The 24,832-nt window shown below is 44.7% G+C and overlaps 2 protein-coding genes across 5 annotated transcripts in view; both read left to right on the top strand.

The window, feature by feature from the left end:
* Ak7 (adenylate kinase 7) overlaps positions 1-21,829 on the top strand; it is a 59,569-nt gene extending 37,740 nt beyond the window's left edge. The window contains exons 14-18 of the mRNA XM_075947611.1: positions 1,346-1,414; positions 10,883-11,080; positions 13,238-13,458; positions 20,305-20,463; positions 21,650-21,829. Of these exons, the coding sequence (XP_075803726.1) occupies positions 1,346-1,414; positions 10,883-11,080; positions 13,238-13,458; positions 20,305-20,463; positions 21,650-21,688 (686 nt within the window). The 3' untranslated portion in view covers positions 21,689-21,829. The remainder of the gene's footprint in view (positions 1-1,345; positions 1,415-10,882; positions 11,081-13,237; positions 13,459-20,304; positions 20,464-21,649) is intronic.
* Positions 21,830-24,113: 2,284 nt separating this feature from the next.
* Positions 24,114-24,832, top strand: part of Papola (poly(A) polymerase alpha) — a 52,234-nt gene continuing 51,515 nt past the window's right edge. For 2 of the 4 annotated variants that reach the window (XM_075947730.1, XM_075947728.1), the window contains exon 1: positions 24,114-24,352. In XM_075947730.1, the coding sequence (XP_075803845.1) occupies positions 24,345-24,352 (8 nt within the window). In that variant the 5' untranslated portion in view covers positions 24,114-24,344. The remainder of the gene's footprint in view (positions 24,353-24,832) is intronic. The other 2 variants (XM_075947727.1, XM_075947729.1) reach the window with 2 other exon arrangements.

Below are 24,832 nucleotides of genomic sequence, written 5' to 3'. Positions count from 1 at the left end.
TTAAACTTCTGACCCTCCTGCCTCCACCTCAGGTACTAGGATTATGTCTTGCTTGACCTAAACTCTCCACCCATTAGTTAGAAACCGTCTCTTTCCCTTTACTCCCACTCCCAGACAACCACCATTCCAGTTTTATTCTGTGAGCTTGAGTGTTCCAGGCTCCACCTAACTGGGAAATCACACACTGCTTGTTCTCCTGTGACTGGCATATTTCATTTAGCACAATAGCCTCAGGGTTCCATGCTGTCAGCCTTCTTTTCAAAAAATAATTTATTTAATTTTTTTATGTGCATTGATGTGAGGATGTCAGATCCCCTGGAACTGGAGTTACAGACAGCTGTGAGCTGCCATGTGGGTGCTGGGAATTGAACCCAAGCCCTCTGTGAGAGCAGCCAGTGCTCTTAACCATTGAGCCATTGAGCTATCTCTCCAGTCCTTGCCAGCCTTCTTTTTTAAAGTCAGAATAGTATGTCATTGTCTATAAGCGCCACAGGTTTTTTTTTTTGTTTGTTTTTTGGGTTTTGTTGTTGTTGTTGTTTTTGGGTTTTTTTTGGGGGGGGGTGGTTTCAAGACAGGGTTTCTCTGTAACTTTGGAGCCTGTCCTGGAACTAGCTCTTGTAGACCAGGCTGGCCTCGAACTCATAGAGATCCGCTGCCATGGTTTTTTTTTTTTCATTGATTTGTCTATCAATAAGTATTTGAGTTATGAGATTATTTCTAAGCTCAATATTCTGTTTATGGCTGGTGCCCATTAATTAATTTGCTAGTTAAAATATGCCAGCTGGGGAGACAGCTCAGTCCTAAAGTGCCTGCCATGCCACGTAAGCGTGAGGACCTAGGGTTAATGCCCAATGCCCAACTGGGCATGTTGACCTGTGCCTAAAACCCTGCCACCAGGGGTATAGACACCCCTGGAGCCTGTTGACCAGCCAGTCTAGCCAAATCAGTGATTACTACACTCCTTGAAAGTCCCTGTCCCCCCAAAAAGGTAAGGAGTAACTGAATAATTACCACATACATAAACACACAGCAGCACACATGTATACACACATATAAACACATGCACATACTATGACATCTGAAGCCAGGTCTGCGTGTATATGCCTGTAATCTCGGTACTGGAGAGAATAGGCAGGAAGTTTGCAAGTTTAAGGCTAGCCTGAGCTACATCACGAGAGGTTGAGGCAGGAGAATTTCTGTGAACTCAAGTCAAGCCTGTGCTACAAAGTGAACTTTGTCTCAACAAGCCAAAAATGTTTTTCTAATTAAAAAACAATATTTGGATTTTTACTATGACCCCTAGTGATATGTTAAAAAGCATAACTGCATATTTTTGTTTGCTTAGAGGAAGATGAAGAGGAAGAAGAAGAAGTCAGAGGCAAAATGTTTCCCTATGATAAATTAATTATACCTGGTAAGTTGAAAATATTTTTTATTTCTTCAAGGTCACATTTGTGTGTGTGTGTGTGTGTGTGTGTGTGTGTGTGTGAGAGAGAGAGAGAGAGAGAGAGAGAGAGAGAGAGAACAGGCATACACATGGACACACATGCCTGTAAGAACAGAGGTCAACTTTAGGTAACATTTTCAGGCACTATCGCCTTGTTTTATAAGATAGAGTCTCTCATCAAACCTGGCACTTGCCTATTCAGCTAGGCTGTCTGACCAGTGACCCGAGGGATCCACATGCCTCTACCTCCCCAGTACTTCCAAGTGGATGGCCCCATATCAGTGGGTACTGGGGATTGAACTCAGGTCCTCGTGCCTGTCCGCAAGCACTTCACCTACAGAGCCATCTCTTCAGCCTCTCCAAGGACACATTTAGAGAATGTTATTCAATCTCTTTATGCTGTGCAACCTTTTACTTTTATTTTTATCTTTTTGTTTTTTGAGACAGGGTTTCTATATATGACAGCCCTGGCTGTCCTGGAACTTGCTTTGTAGACCAGGCTGGTCTTGAACTCATAGAGATCCACCTGCCTCTGATTTCCACGTGCTGGAATTAAAGATGTGTGCCACCACCACCTGGCAAGAATTTTTTTTAAGATTTACTTTCTTTTTCATGATACCTATGTATGTATGTGTTTAGGGACCGTTGGAGTCCAGCAGTGTGGATCCCTGGGAGCTGGAGATAGGAGCAGTTCTGAGCGGCCCAGTGTAGATGCTGAGAACCAAAGTCTGTACCTGGAACCATAGTCCTCTGGAAGAGCAGCAAGTGCTTCTGCTTTTTGGGAGGGAGGTATTGGTTTGTTTCTTGAGACAGGGTCTCTCTATGACATGTAGAGTCTATGTATCCCTGGTTGTCATGGAACTTAAAATGTAGACCAGACTGGCCTTGAACTCACAGAGATCTGCCTCTGCCTCCCAAGCACTGGGATTATAAGGGTGAGCCAGCACACCTGACCCAACTAGCATTCTTGATTGCCGAGAAATCAGTCCTCCTCAGGGATGGGTATTTGGGACTCTGAAACCAGTGGCAGAAACATGAAATGCCTAAAAGATGGGTTTTCCCAATTATCTCCTTCATGTAGACATATTTCTTTAGAAAACAAAGAAGTACAGGCAGTCGTGGCACACACCTTTAATTCCAGCATTCGGGAGGCAGAGGCAAAGCAGATCTCTGTGAGTTTGAAGCTAGCCTGGTCTACAAGAGCTAGTTCCACGACAGGCTCCAAAGCTACAGAGAAACCCTGTCTCAAAAAACAAAACAAAACAAAACAAAACAAAATTTTAAAACAGTGAAACAATAACAACAACAAATAAAACAACTGCCTGATTTAGGATTGGGAAACGCTTCAAGGAGTTTATTTTGCAAATTCCACGGTAGATCCTATGCTGTCACCAAGGCAACTGGACAAAATTCAGCTCAAATTGTGTCAAGCACTGAGCATGCAAAATCCTCATTGAGGGCTGGGAGGGGGGAGGCTCAGCAGTTTAGAACTGGCAGTGGTTTGAATGAGAATGCCGCCCATAGATTAATGCATTTGAACACTTGGCCCCAAGTTGGTGGCACTATTTGGGGAAGGTAGGAGGTGTGACTTTTTTGGAGAAAGCATGTCACTAGAGTCAGCCTTTAATAATCTGGGGGAGGCAGTCTGAGGTTTGGTGGAGAGAGTTATAGTCTGAGGATGAAGTCGGAGCAGACAGTCTGAGGACCGGATCGCCCCTTCAGTCTGAGCACTGGTAGAGGTGAAGACTCTAACCCTTAAAAGAAGTCATGAAGAAGTAGTTTGCTATGCACTGGGGAAAGAACATCTATGAGACAGGTCTCGATGAATCAAAGCAAAACGTTGTATAAAAAGAGGACAAGAGGAGAGGGCTGAGTGACTGCCAGGAGCACCAGCAACAGCGGCTTCCAGCAGTGGCTTCCAGCAGTGGCTCCCAGAAACTATCATAAGAAGTTCCTCTGGGAAAGGGCACCTGTGTCCCAGCCAGCATCCACTATCATTCAGTACAGTGGCCACTGAAACCTGAGCCTCGTCGGCACTTAGAGGAGTGAGCACCTGAACTGTGGCTTCACCTGCACCTGAAGGAGCCACCATCTGAGCAATGGGACTGCCTGTGTCTGAAGAAGCCATTGCCAGAGGCTCTGCTCTGACTGCACCTGAAGTAGCATTCAACGGAGCCATAGTTCCCAACTACACCAATTGGAGGAAGAGGGACCCCTTTAAGCACAGGCCCCACCTCTACTGATTGGAGGAAGAGATGGGTAGACAACAAGGTAAGAATACACTCAACAACACAGACAGCAACATGGCACCACCAGAAACTACTGGCTCTACAACAGCAAGACCTGAACATCCCAACACAGATGAAGCAGAAGAAACTGACCTTTAAAAGAACTTTATGATTAAGGCCCTTAAAGAGGATATGAAAAATTCTCTTAAAGAAGTGGAGGAAAAGACAAATAAAAATTGGAAGAAATCAACAAATCCCCTAAAGAAAGCCAAGAAAAGCCATAAAACAGGTGAAGGAAATAGTTCAAGAATTGAAAATTGAAATAGAGGTGAAAAAGAAAATACAAACCAAGGGAATTCTGGAAATGGAAAATTTGGGTAAATGATAAGGAACCACAAATGCAAGCATAAACAACAGAATACAAGTAAACTGTTTGGTCTATTAGCTCAGGCTTATTATTAACTAGCTCTTACAACTTAAATTAACCCATAATTCTTGTTTATGTTTAGCCACATGGCTTTGTACCTTTTCTCAGTAAGGCAGTCTCATATTGCTTCCTCTGTATCTGGCTGGTGACTGCAGATTGAGCCCTTCCTCTTCCCAGAATTCTCTTAGTCTCGTTGCCCCACCTATACTTTAGCATTTTATTAAACCAATATGAGTGACAAATCTTTACAGTATACAGAAGCATTCTCCAACAGCAGATGTTATGGCCAAAATGGACTTAACAGACATCTAATAGAATATTCGACCCAAACACAAAAGAATATACCTTCTTTTCAGCAACTCATGGAACCTTTTCAAAAATTGATCAAATGCCTGATAACAAAGTAAACCTTAACAGATACAAAAAAATGGAATAATGTCTTGTATCTTGTTGGGTCAACACAGCTTAAAGTTAGAATTTAGCAATAACACTAATTTCAGACATCCCACAAATACATGGAAATTGAACAAAGCTCAACTGAACTAGCACTGGGTCAAGGAAGAAATAAAGAAATTAAAGACTTCCTAAAATTCAGTGAAAATGATTGGACAGCATACCCAAACCTATGGGTCACAATGTACCAGTGTTAAGAGGAAAGTTCATAGCACTAAATGCCTACATAAAGAAACTGGAAAAATCCCACACTAGGAAAGCCCTAGAACAAAAAGAAGCAAACTCACCCAGGAGGAGTAGAAAAAGGAAATAATCAAATTGAGGGCTTAAATAAATAAAATAGAAACAAAAAAAAGCAATACAAAGAATCAATGATACAAAGAGTTGGGTTTTTTTTTTTGAGAAAATCAGCAAGAGTGACAAACCTTTATCCAAACTAACTGAAAGGCAGAGAGAGAATACCCAAATTAACCAAATCACAAATGAAAAGGGAGACATAACAACAGACACTGCGGAAATTCAAAGAATAATCAGGTCATACATACAAAAATCTTTCAGGGGCTGGAGAGAGGGCTTAGTGGTTAAGAGCACTGGCTGTTCTTCCAGAGGTCCTGAGTTCAATTCCCAGCAACCACATAGTGGCTCACAACCATCTGTAATGAGATCTGGCGCCCTCTTCTGGCATGTGGGCATACATGGAGGCAGAATGTTGTATGAATAATAAATCAATCTAAAAAAAATCTTTCAATGTAATCCACATATAAACAAACTGAAAGATGTTTATATGATCATCTCATTAGATGCTGAAAAAGACTTTGACAAAATCTAACACCCCTTCATGATAAAGGTTTTGGAGAGATAAGGGATACAAGGAACATTCCTAATCATAATAAAGGCAAGATACAGCAAGCCAACAGCCAACACCAAACTAAATGGAGAGAAACTCAAAACGATTCCACTAAAATCAGGAACAAAACAAGGCTGTCCATTCTCTCCATACCTATTTCATACAGTACTCAAAAGTTCTGGCTAGAGCAATAAGACACCAAAAGGAGATCAAGGGGATACAAATTGGAAAGGAAGAAGTCAAACTTTCACTGTTTGCTGATGTTATGTTAGTATATATAAATGATGCCAAAAATTCTACTAGGGAACTCCTACAACTGATAAACACCTACTGTAACATGGCAGGACTCAAGAGTAACTGAAAAATTAGTAACCCCGAGAAAGAAATCAGAGAAACTTCACCCTTCACAACAGCTACAAAAAACATGAAGTATCTTGGGGGTAACACTAACCAAAGAAGTGAAAGACCTGTATGACAAAACTTTAAGTCTTTGAAGAAAGAAATTGAAGAGGATATCAGAAAATGGAAACATCTCTCATGCCCATGGATAGGTAGGATCAACATAGTAAAAATGGCAATCTTACCAAAAGCAATCTACAGATTCAATGCAATGCCCATCAAAATCCCAGCACAATTCTTCACAGACCTCAAAAGAACAATACTAAATTTCATATGGAAAAACAAAAAACCCAGGATAGCCAAAACAGTCCTATACAATAAAGGAACACCTCGAGGCATCACCACTCATGACTTCAAACTCCATTATAAAGCTACAGTAATGAAAACAGCTTGATACTGGCATAAAAACAGCCAAGTGGGCCAGGTGGTGGTAGGGCATGCCTTTAATCCCATCACTTGGGAGGCAGAGGCAAACTCTCTGTGAGTTTGTGGCCAGACTGGTCTACAAAAGCTAGTTCCAGGACAGCTAGGACTGTTCCACAGAGAAACCCAGTCTCGAAATAATCAAAACAGACAGGTGGATTCAAATGGAGTCAAATAAAAGACCTGGCTATCAATTCACACACCATTGACAACGTGATATTTGATAAAGAAGCTAAAAAATATATAATGGAAAAAAGAAAGCCTCTTCAACAAATGATGCTAGTATAACTAGATGTTGACATGTAGAAGAATGCAAATAGACCCATATCTATCATCATGTACAAAACTCAAATCCGAATGGATCAAAGACCTCAACATAAATCCAACCACATTGAACATGTTAGAAGAGAAATTGGGAAGTAGTCTTGAACACATTAGCACAGGAGACCACTTCCTAAATAGAATCCCAGTAGCACAGTCACAGAACAACAATAATAAATGGGACCTCTTGAAACTGAGAAGCTTCTGTAAAGCAAAGGACACAGTCAACAAGACAAAATGACTGCCTACTGAATGGGAAAAGATCTTCACCAACTCCACATCAGACATAGGGTTGATCTCCAAAACAAAAAGAAATCAAGAATCTAGACATCAAAATACCAAACAATCCAATTAAAAAATGGGGTACAAGCCGGGCGGTGATGGTGCATGCCTTTAATCCCAGCACTCAGGAGGTAGAGACAAGAGGATCTCTGTGAGTTCAAGGCCAGCCTGGTCTATAAGAGCTAGCTCCAGGACAGGCTCCAAAGCCACAGAGAAACCCTGTCTCAAAAAACCAAAAAAAAAATGGGGTACAGATCTAAATAGTTATTAACAGAAGAATCTCAAATAGTTGAAAGACATTTAAGGAAATGCTCAATATCCTTAGTCATCAGGGAAATGCAAATCAAAACAACTCTGAGATACTATCTTACACCTATCAGAATGGCTAAGATCAAAAAACATGTATGATAGTTTATGTTGGAGAGATGGGTAGAGTAAGGGGAACACTCCTCCATTGCTGGTGGGAGTGCAAACCTGCACAGCTGCTTTGAAAATTGATGGAGGAAGGTCATTGGCTAGTAAAGGAACTGCCTTGGCCCATTTCATTGGTTAGAAGATAGGTGGGAGGAGTAAACAGAACAAAACGCTGAGAGGAAGAGGAAGTGAGCTCAGACTCGACAGCTCTTCTCTCGGGGGGCAGAAGCCTCAGAGAGACGCCATGCTCCCAGCTCCCAGGCAGCCGCACACTATGAAGCTCCGATCCAGGATGGACAGAGGCTGGAATCTTCCCGGTAAGCGCACCTAGGGGCGCTACACAGATGATTAGAAATGGGCTAAATTAATATGTGAGAATTAGCCTAGATAGAAATGGGCCAAGCAGTGATTAAAAGAATACAGTGTCCATGTAATTATTTCAGGGCATAAGCTAGCCGAGCAGGTGGCTGGGGTGTTGGGGACGCAGCCCTGCCGCCGCTCTTATTACTACAGAAAATCATTATGGCGATTTCTCAGAAAATTAGGAATCAATCTACCTCAAGACCCAACAATATCATTCTTGAGCATATACCCAAAGGAGGCTCAATCATACCACAAGGACACTTACTCAAATATGTTCATACCAGCACATTATTCATAATATCCAGAACCTGAAAACCACCTAGATGCCCCTCAATTGATGAATGGATAAAGAAAACATGGAACATTCACACAATGGAGTTCTACTCCGCTGTAAAAAGCTATGACATCTTGAAAATTGCAGGTAAATGGACAGCTCTAGAAAAAAACCATCCAAACCCAGACCCAGAAAGACAAGTATAGTATGTACTCACTCATAAGTGGATACCAGACATAAAACAAAGGATAACCAGCCTACAGCCCACAACCCCAGAGAAGACAGAACCCTCCTCCAGAAACAATGGAAACAGATGTAGAGATCTACAACTAAGCACTGGGCAGAACGGGAGGCCAAGAGAGGGACGAGCGATAATATGAACATAGGGGTCAAGGTCCTGATGGGGAAACCCACAGAATCAGCTGATCTGAGCTCTGACTCCAGACTAACAACTTAGGAATCTGGATAGGACCGAACTAGGCTTTCTGAATGCAGGTGACAATGATGTGGCTTGGGCAGTATGTGGGGCCAGTGGCAGTGAGGCCAGGATCTAACCTAATGCATGACCTGACTTTGTGGAGCACACTCTCAGTGGAAAGGTACCTTACTGAACCCAGGCACTGGGGTTAGGGGAGGGCCTTGGTCCTGCCTCAACAAGGTGATGGGAAAGACTTAATTGACTTCCCAGAGAAGGCCTTACCCTCTCTGAGGAGTGGATGGGGGGGGGAGGTGGAGGAGTAGGAGAAAAGGAGGAGGGAGGGGGAACTGGGATTGGTATGTTAAAAAAAAGGAGGGCAAGAGAAAAAGAAGAGGTCATGAAGAACTCTTTCATGCTTCCTTCCGACACTCACATTAGCTTGTCCTTCGCACTTGAACTCACGATAAATCTATAACTGACTTAAAAAAGAATCATCTGGTGGTGGTAGCACACGCCTTTAATCCCAACACTCAAGAGGCAGAGGCAGGCGGATCTCTGTGAGTTCAAGGCCAGCCTGGTCTACAGAGCAAGTTCCAGGGCAGCCTCCAAAGCTACAGAAAAACCCTCTCTTGAAAAACCAAAATGAAAACAAAAAAAATCTGTGGGAGAGAGGAGATGGGGGAGAGACTGTAATTGGGATGTAATATATAAGAGGATAATAATAATAGTAATAATAAGATATTTAAAGACTCAGGTCGTGCCCAGTTTGCACTCTCTCTCTCTGCTGCCTGCTTGCAGTTCAGGGTGTGAGCTCTCAGCTTGCTGCTCCAGCCACCATGCTTGCCTCTCCCCTATGGTGGTAATGGACTCTTATCCCCGAACCATAGCCCACATAAACGCTTCTTCCCATAAGTTGCCTTGGCCATGGTGTTCATCAGAGCAGCAGAACTCTTGCTGCTCCTTCAGAGGATCCAAGTTTGGTTTCTAGCACTTTGGGCTGCTCACTCCGGCTCTAGCGGGTCCAGTCTCTCCTCTGGCTTCTTTGATCACCATGCATACATGACATGTACACACTGATCACCACATACACATGGCATGTACACATTGATCACCACATACACGTGGCATGTACACATTGATCACCACATACACGTGGCATGTACACATTGATCACCACATACACATGGCATGTACACACTGATCACCATACACACACGTGGCATGTACACATTGATCACCATGCACACATGGCATGTACACATTGATCACCATGCACACATGGCATGTACACATTGATCACCATGCACACATGGCATGTACACATTGATCACCACATACACGTGGCATGTACACATTGATCACCACATACACGTGGCATGTACACATTGATCACCACACACACATGGCATGTACACATTGATTGCACATACACATGGCATGTACACATTGATCACCACATACACGTGGCATGTACACATTGATCACCATACACACACGTGGCATGTACACATTGATCACCATGCACACATGGCATGTACACATTGATCACCACATACACGTGGCATGTACACATTGATCACCATGCACACACGTGGCATGTACACATTGATCACCATGCACACATGGCATGTACACATTGATCACCACATACACGTGGCATGTACACATTGATCACCATGCACACACGTGGCATGTACACATTGATTGCACATACACATGGCATGTACACATTGATCACCACATACACGTGGCATGTACACATTGATCACCACATACACGTGGCATGTACACATTGATTGCACATACACGTGGCATGTACACATTGATCACCATGCACACACGTGGCATGTACACATTGATTACCATGTACACATGGCATGTACACATTGATTACCATGTACACATGGCATGTACACATTGATCACCATGCACACACGTGGCATGTACACATTGATTGCACATACACATGGCATGTACACATTGATCACCACACACACATGGCATGTGCACATTGATTACCACGCACACATGGCATGTACACATTGATTACATGTACATATGGCATGAACACATTGATCACCATACACACATGGCATGACACATTGATTACCACCTACACATGGCATATATACACACTGGCACATACATAACTCAAAATTAAAAATAATTTTTAAAAAATAACAAAAAAGAAAAACAAACAAAAATCTAGAAAAACAACAACAAAAAACCACTCTGAACCTCCCTATGCTGTGGGGGAGTCCTTATCATGCAGCATGCTGGGTCCAGGGGTGAAAGCCCAGGGATGAAATTGTCACAGTGTTAGCAGAGATCTTCTACTTATCAGTCTCTTCTGCTTCTAGAGGAAGAGAGTAGGAGGGAAGGGGGAGAAAGAAAACATACTGCAGACCCTCAAGAGGGCTTCTAGTCTCTGGAACTGTGAGGTCCCCACGCCATTTTTTCTCCAGGAAAGAGGTCAGGCCTTTTGTAGCAACGTGAGGTCCCAGCTGCTGAGCAGACATATTGGTTAGCGGTAGCCATCCATCCCTGCTGTGCCATGCTGATCCCAGACTTTCTCCCTCTCCCCAGAATTTGTGTGTGGTCTGGATGCCTCTGACGACTTTCTGAAGGAGCGGGTCATGAACCTCCCAGAAAGCATCGTGGCGGGAACTCACTACAGTCAGGACCGATTCCTCCGCTCTCTGAGCAACTACCGGGACATCAATACCGATGACGAGACGGTCTTCAACTATTTTGACGAAATTGAAATCCACCCAATACACATTGGTATGAAGTGACCTCCAAGATCCCAGCAAACCCTGATGTACATGGTACAGGGATTGGAGGGCCGGGGAGGACCCGGGTATAGGATGTGCCTGGCAGAGCTCAGGAAGCCAGAGGTTCAGGTGAGCACTCTTCCAGGACAGTCATTTTACATGGGGGTAGGGTGTTAGGATGTTATTATTATTTTACAGAAATCTATCAGTAGATTAAAGTTGAAAGTCAAAATGGCCTAGTCCTACAAAGGAGTGTGTTTGCAGTTCTGGGGACTTCGAGCGTTGTCCCGGCTTCCTTGCGCAGGGTTCTGTCCCCATTGCATTGCCAAGCACCGGTGTTTAGCTTCAAACTTCCCCCGGTCTTTAAGTTTGGTCAACTCACCCCATCGGTACCCCTCAGAACTTAGCACACAGGAAGCAACACACTTTACCTTCCTCTTCCTCTTCATGTGGCTCCAGATTCCAGAGTTCATAGCAATCTGGTGCCCCTTGGCGTGGTGAACCCCTGAGTTCCCTCCTGGCTTTCTGGATCTTGACATGTCTTCTGGGTTCGAGGGGTGAGGAAGGAGCGGTTTGTTTTGCCTCCCAATTTGAGGGAACAGTCTACCCGCCCCTCCTTCCTGTTTTCCACTCTGGGTAGTGACTGGGGTTTCCTCCGCTTACATCTCTTTTTGCACACCAGGCGCATTTCACATGGGGAAGCTCAAGGCCCCGTCCTCCACGTGTGGGCATGTGCACTGAATCAGAGAACTACGGAAGTGCGGTGAATTTCAGAAAAGTGGTCATTGTTATCTTTTCTCTAAAGTCCCCAAATAATTCTTAGAAAGATGAGGAAGACCCGAGGGAGAGACTCTAACAGCAGAAAGGACAGGAGGAATGAATGGGTACCACTGCCTGTCCATCTCCTGCCCTGTTCTTTGGCCACCCATGGCATTTGGCTTCATCTCCACACCACCACCTGACTGAAAAATTTTTTTATTTAGAAACTACAATGTTCACATTTGGGTCAACCTGGTCCAGGACAGGCTCCAAAGTTTCAAAGAAACCCTGTCTCAAAAAACAAAACAAAACAAAACAAAACAAAATCAAACTAACCAAAAAAGGGGGGGGGGAGCCCATATGATAGCAGCAGATAGCATGTATATAAACGGTGGATGGGCATGGTGGCCCACCTGTAATTCTTAGTTACCCAAGCAAGCAGCCTGGCTGAACTGGCTCTTACCGGTGGGTTCTAGGTGAAACTGAAAGACCATGCCTTGATTAATATGGTGGCAAACAATTAAGGAAACCTCCTGAGGTCAACCTCAGGCTTTGACATGCATGTGCACACATGTATTTGTGCACCTACAATGTATCTGTGCCCACACACATGGAACATGCATACCTACGCACATGCCGTCCATGTACACAGACAAAAAATAAACACAAATGCAGACTATAGTATAGTCCATTCGCTCAGATCGATAACTTCCAAACTTAGAAAGGGCATATGTGTTGTGTGCCTGTGATCCCAGCATGAAGAACAGAGGCCTAGCAGCCATCTACACAGTGAATTCCAGACTATTTAAGGCCACTTAGTGAGATCTTGTTGCAAGGAAAAAAAAAAACTAGTTGGGCGGTGGTGGCGCATACCTTTAATCCCAGCACTTGAGAGGCAGAAGCAGGCAGATATCTGTGAGTTCGAGGCCAGCCTGGTCTACAAGAGCTAGTTCAAAGCTACAGAGAAGGGCTGGAGAGATGGCTCAGTGGTTAAGAGCATTGCCTGCTCTTCCAAAGGTCCTGAGTTCAATTCCCAGCAACCACATGGTGGCTCACAACCATCTGTAAAGAGGTCTGGCGCCCTCTTCTGGCCTTCAGGCATACACACAGAATATTGTATATATAATAAATAAATAAATATTCAAAGCTACAGAGAAACCTTGTCTCAAAAAAAAAAGAAAGAAAGAAAGAAAGAAAGAAAGAGAAAAAAGAAGAAAGGGAAAAAAAACTGTAAGAGCCAAGCCCAAATCCTCCCACTCTCAGACTCCACTGTAATTGCCCTTGAGAAAGGAAACGTGGAATGCAACTTCAATGTCACCATTTCTCACACACACATGTAGAGTGTCTTTTCTAGTCACAGCCACATCTGGAATCTATGTGTAGACCTTTTTTCTTCTGGCATTTAAAGATGTAGGAAAACTCGAAGATGCCCAGAACAGACTGGCTATTAAACAGCTCATCAAAGAGATTGGGGAGCCTCGGAATTATGGTTTAACAGATGAAGAAAAGGCAGAAGTAGAAAAGAAGGCTGCGGAGGAACGCCTGGCCAAGGAGGCTGCTGAGAGAGCAGAGCGTGAACACAAGGAGGCCATGGAGATGGCAGAGAAGATAGCCCGCTGGGAGGAGTGGGTGAGTGTGAGAATGTGAATTATTGGGGTTGGGGCCGCAAAGACGCTTAGGTCAGTAGAGAAATGCTCCAGACAGTTTTACTTTTTATCATGTGCGTTATTTAAAGAACGCATCCATCGTGTTTTACTTGGTACCAATAAACAGCTGTTGCCATTAGAAGTCATAATATGGGCTACAGTTGGCTCAGGGGGTAAGAGCGCCAGCTACTCTTCCAGAGTAGTCAGGTTTGAGTTCCGGCACCCACATGTCAGCTTACATCTGTCTGTAACTCTGGTCCCAGGGGATCTGATGCCCTCTTCTGGCCTCTGTGGGCATTGCACACATGTGGTGCACAGACCTTCATGTAGGCAAACACTCATACATATATAATAATAAATAAAATGTTTACAAGCATTATTACTATACATATGAATATATAACACGTTGTGAGGTAACCTTGTGATTCTGCTTCCAAACTCAAATCTGTCTCTCCACTCTGGTCAGGACCAATTTTTGTTTGTTTGAATACAGGGTTTTACTCTGTGTTCCATGCTGGCCTCTCACTCATGACATAGTCCAGACTGGCCTCAAAATCATGGCAATCCTCCCGCCTGACTCTTCCAATTGTTTGGCATTACAGTTGTGAGCCACCACGTCTAGCTCTGGTCAGGGCTTCTTGGTACATTTCCATGGCCAATACTTGTTGTCTCCAGTCTATTTCCACACTGGTAACACATTTTCTCCATACTGCCAGCTCCCAAATAACAACCCAGAGACTTATTAATTTTGAAATCCCAGCAGTTGGGAGGCAGAGGCAGGCGGATATCTGTGAGTTTGAGGCCAGCCTGGTCTACAAGAGCTAGTTCCAGGACAGACTCCAAAGCTACAGAAAAATCTTGTCTCAGAAAAACAAAAAAACAAAAAAAAAAACAAAAAAGAAAAGAAAAGGATTTTCTTTTCCTCACGTTGTGTATTTTCTCTGTGGATGTTGGTACTGCTCCTTGCTCTTATTTTTTAAGAACTCTAATAAAGAGCTGCAGTCTTCCTAAACAGAGAAATGGGACCTTGAGGCTTCTTTATAGGACATGGTGAACTGTGTACTAACCAGCACCATCTCTGGGGTTTTTTTTTTTCAAAGGCAGAGTGACTGATATCATGGGAACAGAGCCTTTTATATATTCTTGGCTTCTTTGTCTCCCACATGGGGTAATTTACACTCTGACTGGGTGCTTTAATATATTAGTGAAGCTGGGGGGAAAAGCTGACATGGGAGGGGAAGGAACAAGAGTTGCAAGAGAGCAATGAAGTTACACACAGAGAGAAGTTGCACACACACTCAAGGACACAGACGAGCCCCTGTGGCTGTTTCTTGTTTTTCTTCTTGGCTCTTTGAGGCTCCTTCCACAAAAGCTGTGTAACAGAAACTGGAAATAGCTTCTATTGGTCTCTCGAGTTTTGCTGCTAAGAGTTCAAATCCTGCTCTATTCTCTACAGGTATGTGTCCCCCTTGGGTTCCTCTTTGTTTCACATATTCCCTATCTGTAAATTGAAGGCCAAGGCAGAACCTACTTTATAGAGTTTCTATGGTGATGGAAGAATTTACATAGCACACGTAGACATAGGAGGAGGAAGAGAAATGCCAGTGATAGCCAACCAATCAACTATCATGGGGGTGGGAACCACCAAAATCCTCTCAATAAAGATTCTTAAATTCAAATGGCCTCAGCTCATCCAAAAAGGATGCAGGCTAAGTGGCTAGGATGAAAAGCAAGATCCAACTATCTGTTGTCTCCAAGAAACTCACTTAGCAAGCAAAAACACCCAAGCCGGGAGGTGATGGCGCATGCCTTTAATCCCAGCACTTGGGAGGCAGAGGCAGGTGGATCTCTGTGAGTTCGAGGCCAGCCTTGTCTACAAGAGCTAGTTCCAGGACAGGAACCAAAAAGCTGTCTCGAAAATCAAAAACAAAACAAAACAAAACAACAACAAGAACAAAAAAAAAACACCCAAAACAGAGTGGGGCTGGTGGGAGGGCTCAGTGAGCCAAAGGTACTGCTGCCAGGCCTGATGATCTGAGTTTGATCATGAGACCACATGGGAGGAGAAGGTGACTCTCACATCCCAAATGCATCATGGCCGGTGCGCACACGTGTTGGGTCCAGGGGGGTCACGCAAAGATGGGGACAGACCACCAAAGTCTAATAAACCAGAATCCAGGAAAAAATAAAAAAATGAAATAAAAAATCTCCATGGGGCACGAAGAGCTTATCAGCTAGCGGAGATCACATCCAGATATGGACTTTGTAAGTCTATGGCAGAGGCCGGTTTCTGAACCCACCTTTTTATAGCAGGGGCACCAAGCATTAGGTCTAAACAAAGGAATTTTTACAATCTCAAGGTAAAACTTAGATACAGATTGCCTTACTTTACAATCTCCATTTAACAGAGTTTCTCAGATAAACTAGTGTTTGTACTTAATCTATTGTCTTCCTTGGTACTTCCAGGCAGTGTTTACTGAAGCCCTGTGCTCCCCCTTTGATGCTGCCAGTTTCACATAGCAGGGATAATGCATAACCCAGAGGTCATTTATCTGTTTCCTAAAAGTTCACTCAGTTCATATCCTTAGTCTAGCTCTCAGTTTACAGAGAGATGCTTTGGACTAGTAAATAGAGCTCTGGGTTGTAAAGCAGAGTAACCCACTGCTAATAGTTAATCGTTAAGCTACTAAGAAAGCTGCTAACAGTCTGTTCTCATTCTCCTAGGCTTACAACTTTATACTTCTTTATTTCTACATTCCTATTTCTGGAATCTACATGTTTATATTCTTATTCTTGGACCCTTCAGTAGTGAGAGACTTCAATATCCCAGTCTCATATTTAGAGAAGTCTTCCAAACAAAAACTCACCAAGAAAGCATCATTGCTAAGCTCTAACACCGCTCAGCCAGATCTAACATGTATCTATAGACTATTCCATCCGGCTGATAGGGAACACACGTTGTCCTCAGCAGCATGTGAAACTTTCTCTAACATCGCCTGCCCCACAGTAGCCCTTAACAAATGCAAAATTTTCAAAAAATTCCTTGTGTCAGACCGCAGTGGAGTTCTGATTAGAAAACACAAGCAAGAGAAACTTCAGAAACTGCATACATATGTGGAGAGGGCACAGCACAATTTTGAATGAATAGTCATTGAAGAACTCAAGGAGGAAATTGAGGAATGCCTCAGGCGACGAGAGCACAGCCTACTTGAACCTCTGGGACACCAGCCAGGCAGTCCTAGGAGGACGGGTTAGAGCTAAAAGTGCTCAAATAAGAAAAAGAAAACACTAAAACCCTGTAGACCCAGGCACGAGGGCACATGCCTTTAATCCCAGCATTCAGAAGGACAAATTTCCATAAATTCAAGGTCATCGTGGTCAACATAGTGGGGTCCAGGACAGCTGGGGTTACACAGTGAGACCCTATGTCCAAAAAATCTTAATGACAGACCTCAGAGCACTGTAGAAACAAAGAGCCAAACCAACGCCTACATCTACAGATGGTGAGAAACAGAGATGGGTAGAATAATGACCTAGTGAAAGAACGACTGGATGCACAGGATGCACAAAGTGTCCTTGGGAAAGATTAAGATCCACAACGTTTAACAAAAAGAGAGGGACAGCGACTCAAATGAGTAACATTGAGATAAAAAAGGACCTGTAGCCACAGGCTTCCGGGGAGTCTGAATGCACGTGAAGGAATATTTTGAAAATTTATATTCCAAAAATCTGGAAACTCTAGAATAAGTGGATAAATTTCTAAACTCATATGACCTACCAAAATTGACCTACTAAAATTAAATCAAGAAGCTATAAATAATTTAAACATTCCAACCACAACTGGGGGTATTGAAGCAATAACTAAAACTCTCTCACAAAAAGAGCTCAGGAGCAGACGGATTCACTCCTGAATCATACTGAGCCACTGTGCACAAAGTGTGTGTGTGTGTATTGTGTGTGTCTCCGTGTGTATTGTGTGTCTCTCTGTGTGTCTATGTCTCTGTGTGTATGTGTGTCTGTGTGTGTATCTGTATATCTGTGTCTATGTGTATGTGTGTGTCTCTGTGTGTCTGTCTCTGTATGTGTCTCTCTCTGTGAATATGTGTGTCTGCATGTGTGTGTCTATTTTTTTTCTTTTTTTCTTTTTTCTTTTTTTTTTGGTTTTTCAAGACAGGGTTTCTCTGTGGCTTTGGAGCCTGTCCTGGAACTAGCTCTGTAGACCAGGCTGGTCTCAAGCTCACAGAGATTCGCCTGCCTCTGGCTCCCGAGTGCTGGGATTAAAGGCGTGTGCCACCATCGCCCGGCTGTGTGTGTCTATTTTTGTGATTGTATGTGTTTTATGTACATGTGTGAGCATGCAGAGACCAGAGGTGTTTGTAAGGTGTCCTGCATATCACTCTTCATTTTATTCCTTTGAGACAAGGTCTCTCACTGAACCTAAAGTTAGGCTGGTAGCCAGCTAACCCAGTGCCTCTCTTTTCTCTGTACCCCATTACTCCTAGATCTAGGGTTAGAGCGCATATGACAATGTGTATTGATGGTTATTTTGTCTGCATGGATGTCTATGTGTTCACAGAGGACATTGGATTCCCTGACATGGAGTTACAGGTAGTTGTAAGCTGCCATATGGGTGCCGGGAATCATAACTGGGCCCTCTGGGAATGTAGCCAGTGCTCTTAACCACTGAGCCATCTCTCCAGCTCCCATGCCTGATGTTTTATGTGGGAGATCTGAACTGTCTTCTTGCTTTTGTAACAAGCACCCTTACTTACTGAGCCATCTTGTCAGCCCCTACTAAACTTATCAGAAAGACTCTAATACTTCTCAAGTTGATCCACAAACTAGTTTGGGAAGGAACTCTACCAAATACATTCTGTGAAGCCATTATTACCATGATACTAAAACCAGATAAAGACACAAAGGAGAAAAAACAGCAGTTTCCTTGATGAACACAGATGCAAAAACTCTCAACAAAATACTTGCAAACAGAATTCAAGAGCACAATGAGAACTGCAGGCATGGTGGAGTACAAGTCCAACGTCTGTGAGGCAGAGGCAGGGGGGCACCCACTGAGCAAATCTTAGCCCAGCCCCGGCTCCATGAGACCCTGCTTCAAAAACACTACAAATAAAGAACAGAAAAAGACAAGGATAAGAAGATGGGAGACAGGGCAGGGGACGGGAGGACAGGGATTACTTGGCCAGTGGCATGCTTGTGTGGGAAGCACCGGGTCCTGCACTGTATTGTCACGAGGCAGAGTAGAAGGACTCCAAGGGAAAGCCTTGGAGAAATGAGGCAGGAGAGGAGCTGCTCACTACAAAGTCTGGCTTTCACCAGCAAATAAACAAAAGCCCCGCACAGTTAACAACTGCTTCAGGCCAGTCTCCTTTCCCTGCTATGAATCTAAACTTTTCTAGAACCAAGGAAAGGATATGTGTTCCTCGTGCAATCCTCACGGCCTCTGGAGCCACCCTATAAATTCACCCACCATAAAAAGAAGAGACAAAAAAAAGTTTCTTAGCAACCTTTTGAGATATAACTCAAGAGCTACTAAAATGTTGGTGATGGACTCTGACAATTGCTACTAACACTCCTGTGACTCCTCTTTGAAGAATCTGTAGGATGCTGCCTGGGTATGCCTTACTCCTCCACGTTCCCTTGGGAAGCACACACCCACACTTGGCCATGCCCTTCTTTCTGAAATCTCTGGTTCTCTGTGACTCCCTTGTTTGATTCTTGATATCTTTGATTAACAAAAACCTCCCCCAAGAACTGGCTGAGCCTGACATTCTTTTCTGTGTCAAAGCCACGATTCCTGGTTTGGCCTTATTCAAGGTCCCTAAAAGATTAGGGACTGGGGCTGGAGAGGTTTCTGAGTAGTTAACATCACTTGCTGCTCTTCTGGCCACCTTGGTTTGGGTCCTAGGATCCAGGACAGGCAGCTGGTCACTACCCATAACTCCAGGTCTAGGAGATCCAATGTCCTCTTCTGGTCTCTTTAGATACCTGCACTCATATGGCATACACACACATACACATAACTAAAAATAAAAAAATAAATCTTTTATTAAGGGAATGCCTCCTGCTCCTGAGGATGGCAGTATGAAAGCCGTCTCTTTGTCTCTTTACTGCGGCTACACAGAACTGGTATCAAACACCAGACATAATGGCATGCTTGTGTAATACCAATGCTGGGGAGGCAGAGGAAAGAGGATCTCTGGGCCTTGGTAGTCAGCCAGTCTATCCTAACTGATGAGCCCCAGGTCAATGAGATCCTGTCCCTGCTTCAAAGTCAGTAGACAGCATTCATGATGATTACACCTGAGATTGTCCTCTGGTCAACACACGCACACACACGCACACACACGCACACACACACACGCACACACGCACGCACATGCACGCACACGCACACACACGCACGCACATGCACGCACACACACACACACATGAATGCACATACACAAATGCAGATGAGCAGTGAGGAGGTGAAGGAGAAGGGTTTGGAAAGAGGATAAACAAAAACAAATTATGTTTCAAAATGCCCCAGTAAAACCCAATACTTTGTACATGAACAACAACAAAAGGCTTCTTCTAAGTTTTTAAAGGGCACAGGAATAAAAAACACAGAGCAATAAAGAAAGACAGTGGTTAGCACATGGTTGGCTTTCTCAGTACACCATTGCATCCTTTTCTGCTGATGGAAAGGCCAGAGTGACATTGTTCAGCAGGGTCTAGTCTTACTGTCCTGTGGGGACAGCAGTGTCAAATGCTCTCATTGCTCTTCTGACTCTGCATCTCCCCGTGCCCATGTGCTCTATGTCCTCAGAATAAACGGCTAGAGGAAGTGAAGAGAGAAGAGAGGGAGCTGCTGGAGGCACAGTCCATCCCCCTGAGAAACTACCTGATGACCTACGTGATGCCCACGCTCATGCAGGGGCTCAATGAGTGTTGCAAGGTGAGACCTGAGGACCCCGTGGATTTTCTGGTAAGATTTCTTTAAAGCAAAATTTTAAAGGTTTATCTATTTTATGTATATGGTTGTTTTGCCTGCATGTATCTATGTACGCTACGTGTGTGTAGTTCCTACAGCGGCCCGAAGAGGGCATTACACTCCATGGAACTGGAGTTATAGGAGGTTATGGGTGCTGGGAATCAAACCCAGGTCCTCTGCAAGAGCAGCAAGTGCTCTTAACTGCTGAGCCATCTCTCTAGCCCCAAGATTTAATTTTCAAAATATCACATTGAAGCATGACTGAAATTTAATAGAAATCTATGTGAGTTTGAGAGAATACACATCTCATTGCTCAGGAAATCGCTTCTAATATAGTCATGGTTTACGGTAAGATTTCTTCTTTCTCCTCCTCTGAGTATTCCTTTGTAAAAATAAATATATAGTTTAAATATATTGAGAACTTCATATACACATAACATATTCTGATCCTATTTTCTCCTCTTAGCCTCAAGTTCCTCCTAGATCCTACATCCTCCCACACCCCCTTCCAACTTCATGGCCTTTTGTGTTTGTTTCTTTTTTTTTTTAAATAAACCACTGAGTCTGATTAGTGTTTCCCTAGGGACATGGGCAACCCACCATGGACTACGTCCCTAAAGAAAACTGACTCCCCCTCCTTTAGCAGTATCACCTGTCAATAGCTTTTCTGCTAGGAGTGAGGGTTCCTGTGCCATTGTCCCATCCATGTTCTTTTATCTATTGTTATATAAGTTCTTTAATCTCTTATTGGGAAGGAAGGAATTTATATACCCTTAAACTCGTAAACACTGGTAGCACAAACATGTGGCAATAAATGCCTTGTAATTTGTTAACTTCTGCCTGGGAAAATGACTTATTGTGTAGAGCACTTACTACTCAAAGTGTGAGGACTTGACTTCAGACGCCCAGAAAGTATATAAAGCTGGGTGCTATGGCCTGTGTTTGCAATTCCAATACTCCTATGGTGAGATGAGAGGCAGAGACAGGAGAGTCCCCCAGAAGCCCACAGCCCAGCTAGTTTGATGAACACAGAGGGCCTGTCTCAAGCAATTTGTGGAAGGTTAGAACTGATACCTGAGGTTGTCTTCTGATTGCCACATGGATACCTGTATCTCGGTGGGCATGCAGCCCCCCCCAAGACTTGAAACATGAAAAATCAATTGTTTCCTCTCTGTTGCAGGCAGAATATCTCTTCAAGAACAACCCTGACATGCAGTAACTATTCATCAGTGCTGGGCCATGGGGCTTCAAAAGAAGAGCTCAAGTTAAACTTGTAATTTGAAAAAGCACTTTTCCAGGGGCTTGGAGGGTGAGGGGTTATGGGGAATCCTAAAGTAGAATCATTAAAAAGCTATATTACAATGAATGGCCAATGCTTCATTGAAATAATATTTGAAATTTAACAGATAAGACATACATATGTAACCCAGGGATTAACGTTTTAATATGTTCCTTTTTTTTTTCTTTTGAGGTAGGGTCTCTCTGTATAACAACCCTGGTTGTCCTGGAACTCACTTTGTAGACTAGGCTGGCCTCAAACTCACAGCAATCCGTCTGCCTCTACCTCCCAAGTGCTGGGATTAAAGGCTTGTGCTACTACCGCCCAACTAGCTTCAGATCTTGCTCACGTGGTAGAGTGCCCTGGTGGGGCACACCTTTAATCCCAGCACTCAGGAGGAAGAGGCAGGCGGATCTCTGTGAGTTCGAGACCAGCCTGGTCTACAAGAGCTAGTTCCAGGACAGGCTCCAAAACCACAGAGAAACCCTGTCTCGAAAAAACCAAAAAAAAAAAAAAAAAAAAAAAAAAAAAAGCAAAGTGAGTTCCAGGACAGCCAGGGCTACACAAAGAAACTCTGTCTCGAAAAACCAAACCAAACTAACCAACCCCAAAACCTGAGTGCCATCACTAGTGATGGCATCTAAAGGTGCAGGATAGGGTTAGTTTTCTCAGCCAATTATTAATAAAAAGGCAAGAAAGAAATGAGTGGAAAACTATGGGGAGTTGCCATAGGATATCAGGATATGGGGGGCCTTCTTGGGGTTCTTGGTCTCATTGATAAAAGACTTTAAGAAAAAGCTCAAATGGAAGCTCAAGGATAGAGTTTAAAAAGAAAATCTCCAAGGCAGGCAAGCTGTAAATCTCACAACTGCCAGGAGAAGGGGGAAAGCCCTGCCATTTGAGATAAGCCTGCAGGGAGGTCAGCTGGCTGGAAGCGGACAGACACGTGGTGGGGAAGAAGTTCTGGTGAAGGAATAAGGAAACCCTACGTACCAGGGACCTCAAAAGCTTCATCCTTAAGTTTTTAAGCTTTGGCTGGAAAGAAAGACAGAAGAAAAAGGAATAGTTGGGCATTGCTAATATGACTCACAATGGTGAGAATACTCTACCCAATCCCATGTTAGAGTCCGTGCCGGGGGGTAGAGATTTTAGGAAGGAAAAATACGGTTATTTTAAGATGAACCCACTTTACAAGGGACAGGTCCTCCTTCCCGGGGGTAGTCCTATAATCAGGACCTTGAACTACCCACGCAACTGGATTAACTTTTTTTTTTTTGAGACAGGGTTTTACTGTGTTACAGCCCAGGCTGTCCTGGAGCTCACTTTGCAGACCAGGCTGACCTTGAACTCACAGAGATCTGCCTGCCCCAGCCTTCTAAACACTGGGATTAAAGGTGTGTACCACCGTGGCTAATTTTTCTTAAACGGGGAGACAAGGGACATATCTGCACCTGGAAGTATACGCCAAGACAAGGGACATATCTGCACCTAGAAGTATACGCCAATCTATCACATAAAAGCTGTGGTGTTACAGCACACTTGTAATCCCCAGCACGCAGGAGGTGGAAGCGGAAGGGCCAGTTTATATGGGACCTTCTCTTACTAAAAAACAAAAAGCCGGGAGGTGGTGGTGCACGCCTTTAATCCTAGCACTCAGGAGGCAGAGGCAGGTGGATCTCTGTGAGCTCGAGGCCAGTTTAGTCTACCAGAGCTAGTTCCAGGACAGGCTCCAAAACCACAGAGAAACCCTGTCTCGAAAAACAAACAAAAGCAAAACAAAACAAAACAAAAACATAAAAAAAGATAACGAGTAAACAAACAAACAAATAAAAAAAAAACCCAAAACTAGACCCACCAAAATTCTAATGGTTACTGTCAACTTTATCTAACTAATCCCATGGTCTAGAATCCTGCATATTTGTTCGTTTGGCATCAGAAACACATTGCTGGGCAACCCAGACACTAGGGCCGTCGCTAAGAAAGGGGACCCACTGTCACACTTATGGGCCAGGCTCTATGCTGGGCACCTTCGCATTTAAGTCTTCGCAACGCTGTCCAGTAGGCAATGCTCCCACGAAGCGGCGAGGCAGCAGCTGGCAACCAACAGCCCAGTCCCAGTCATCCCCGGCGCCTGCTTGGACCGCGCCCCCTTCTCATTGCTGTCCCGGCTGCGTCACCCTTATCTGCCACGACAGCGTCACCGCGCTAAGGAACTACTGCCTGTCGCTCGGAGCCTCCCGCACCAATCCCACGCACCACCACAACAGCGTGAGATCACCGAGGACAGGTCTAGGCCACCTTAAGAACTACATTTCCCGTGAGGCCATGCTTCTTCGCAAGGCGAGTACGCAGGCGCGCGCTCCGTGTGCGTGGCGGCGTCAGCGGTTCTAGAACGTTGCTGTGGTAGCGCTCGGGCGCCATGTTAGGACGAAGGGGAAGGAGGAGAAGCGCTTAAAGCGGCGGGGCGCGGGTGCGGGACTGGGTTGGCCCTGGGGCTGAGGCAGGCCACCGTCCCTCCCGCCTCGGTGGATCATGCCCAGGACGGCGGCGGCGGTCGCGGGGGGGAAGTGACTGGGCGGTGCCGGCGCCGGAGACGATGCCGTTGTAAGTGATTGGCGTGCTGAGTGAGGCGCACGCCGGCCGGGCCCCGGGGGCGGCGAAGGGGGAGGGGAGGCGCACGGGCGGCCTGGGCCGCCGCTTCCGGCTTCTTGGACTAGAGTCCCTCGCTAAGACCCAGGAGCAGAACGGCGCCCGCTGCGGACTGGCGGTCCGAGTCACCCCGGTCCCTTCCTGTCTCTTTTTCACCATGGCGCCGTCCTGCCCCCGAGTCCCACACTTCCGCTTCCCCCCATGGAGCGGGTGAGGAGCGGGATCAGGGTGCCGGCCGCGCTGGTGGGCCGGGGATAGCTCCCGAACGCCGGGCTGCGGGCGGCGCCTTCCCGGCTTTGTTTTGACTGGGCAACCCAGCTTGGGCGCACTTCCTGATCCCTCCGGTCCGCGGGTCACTCACGTTGTGATTCTGAGTGTAGGCTTTGAGCGAATTCACCCAGGCCTTCTAATCCCACTAGGTCTGCTTTACAGACT

The sequence above is a fragment of the Microtus pennsylvanicus genome, chromosome 14 (assembly GCF_037038515.1).
Source record: "Microtus pennsylvanicus isolate mMicPen1 chromosome 14, mMicPen1.hap1, whole genome shotgun sequence".
NCBI classification, from domain to species: domain Eukaryota; kingdom Metazoa; phylum Chordata; class Mammalia; order Rodentia; family Cricetidae; genus Microtus; species Microtus pennsylvanicus.
This window is presented reverse-complemented; position numbering and strand designations above follow the sequence as displayed.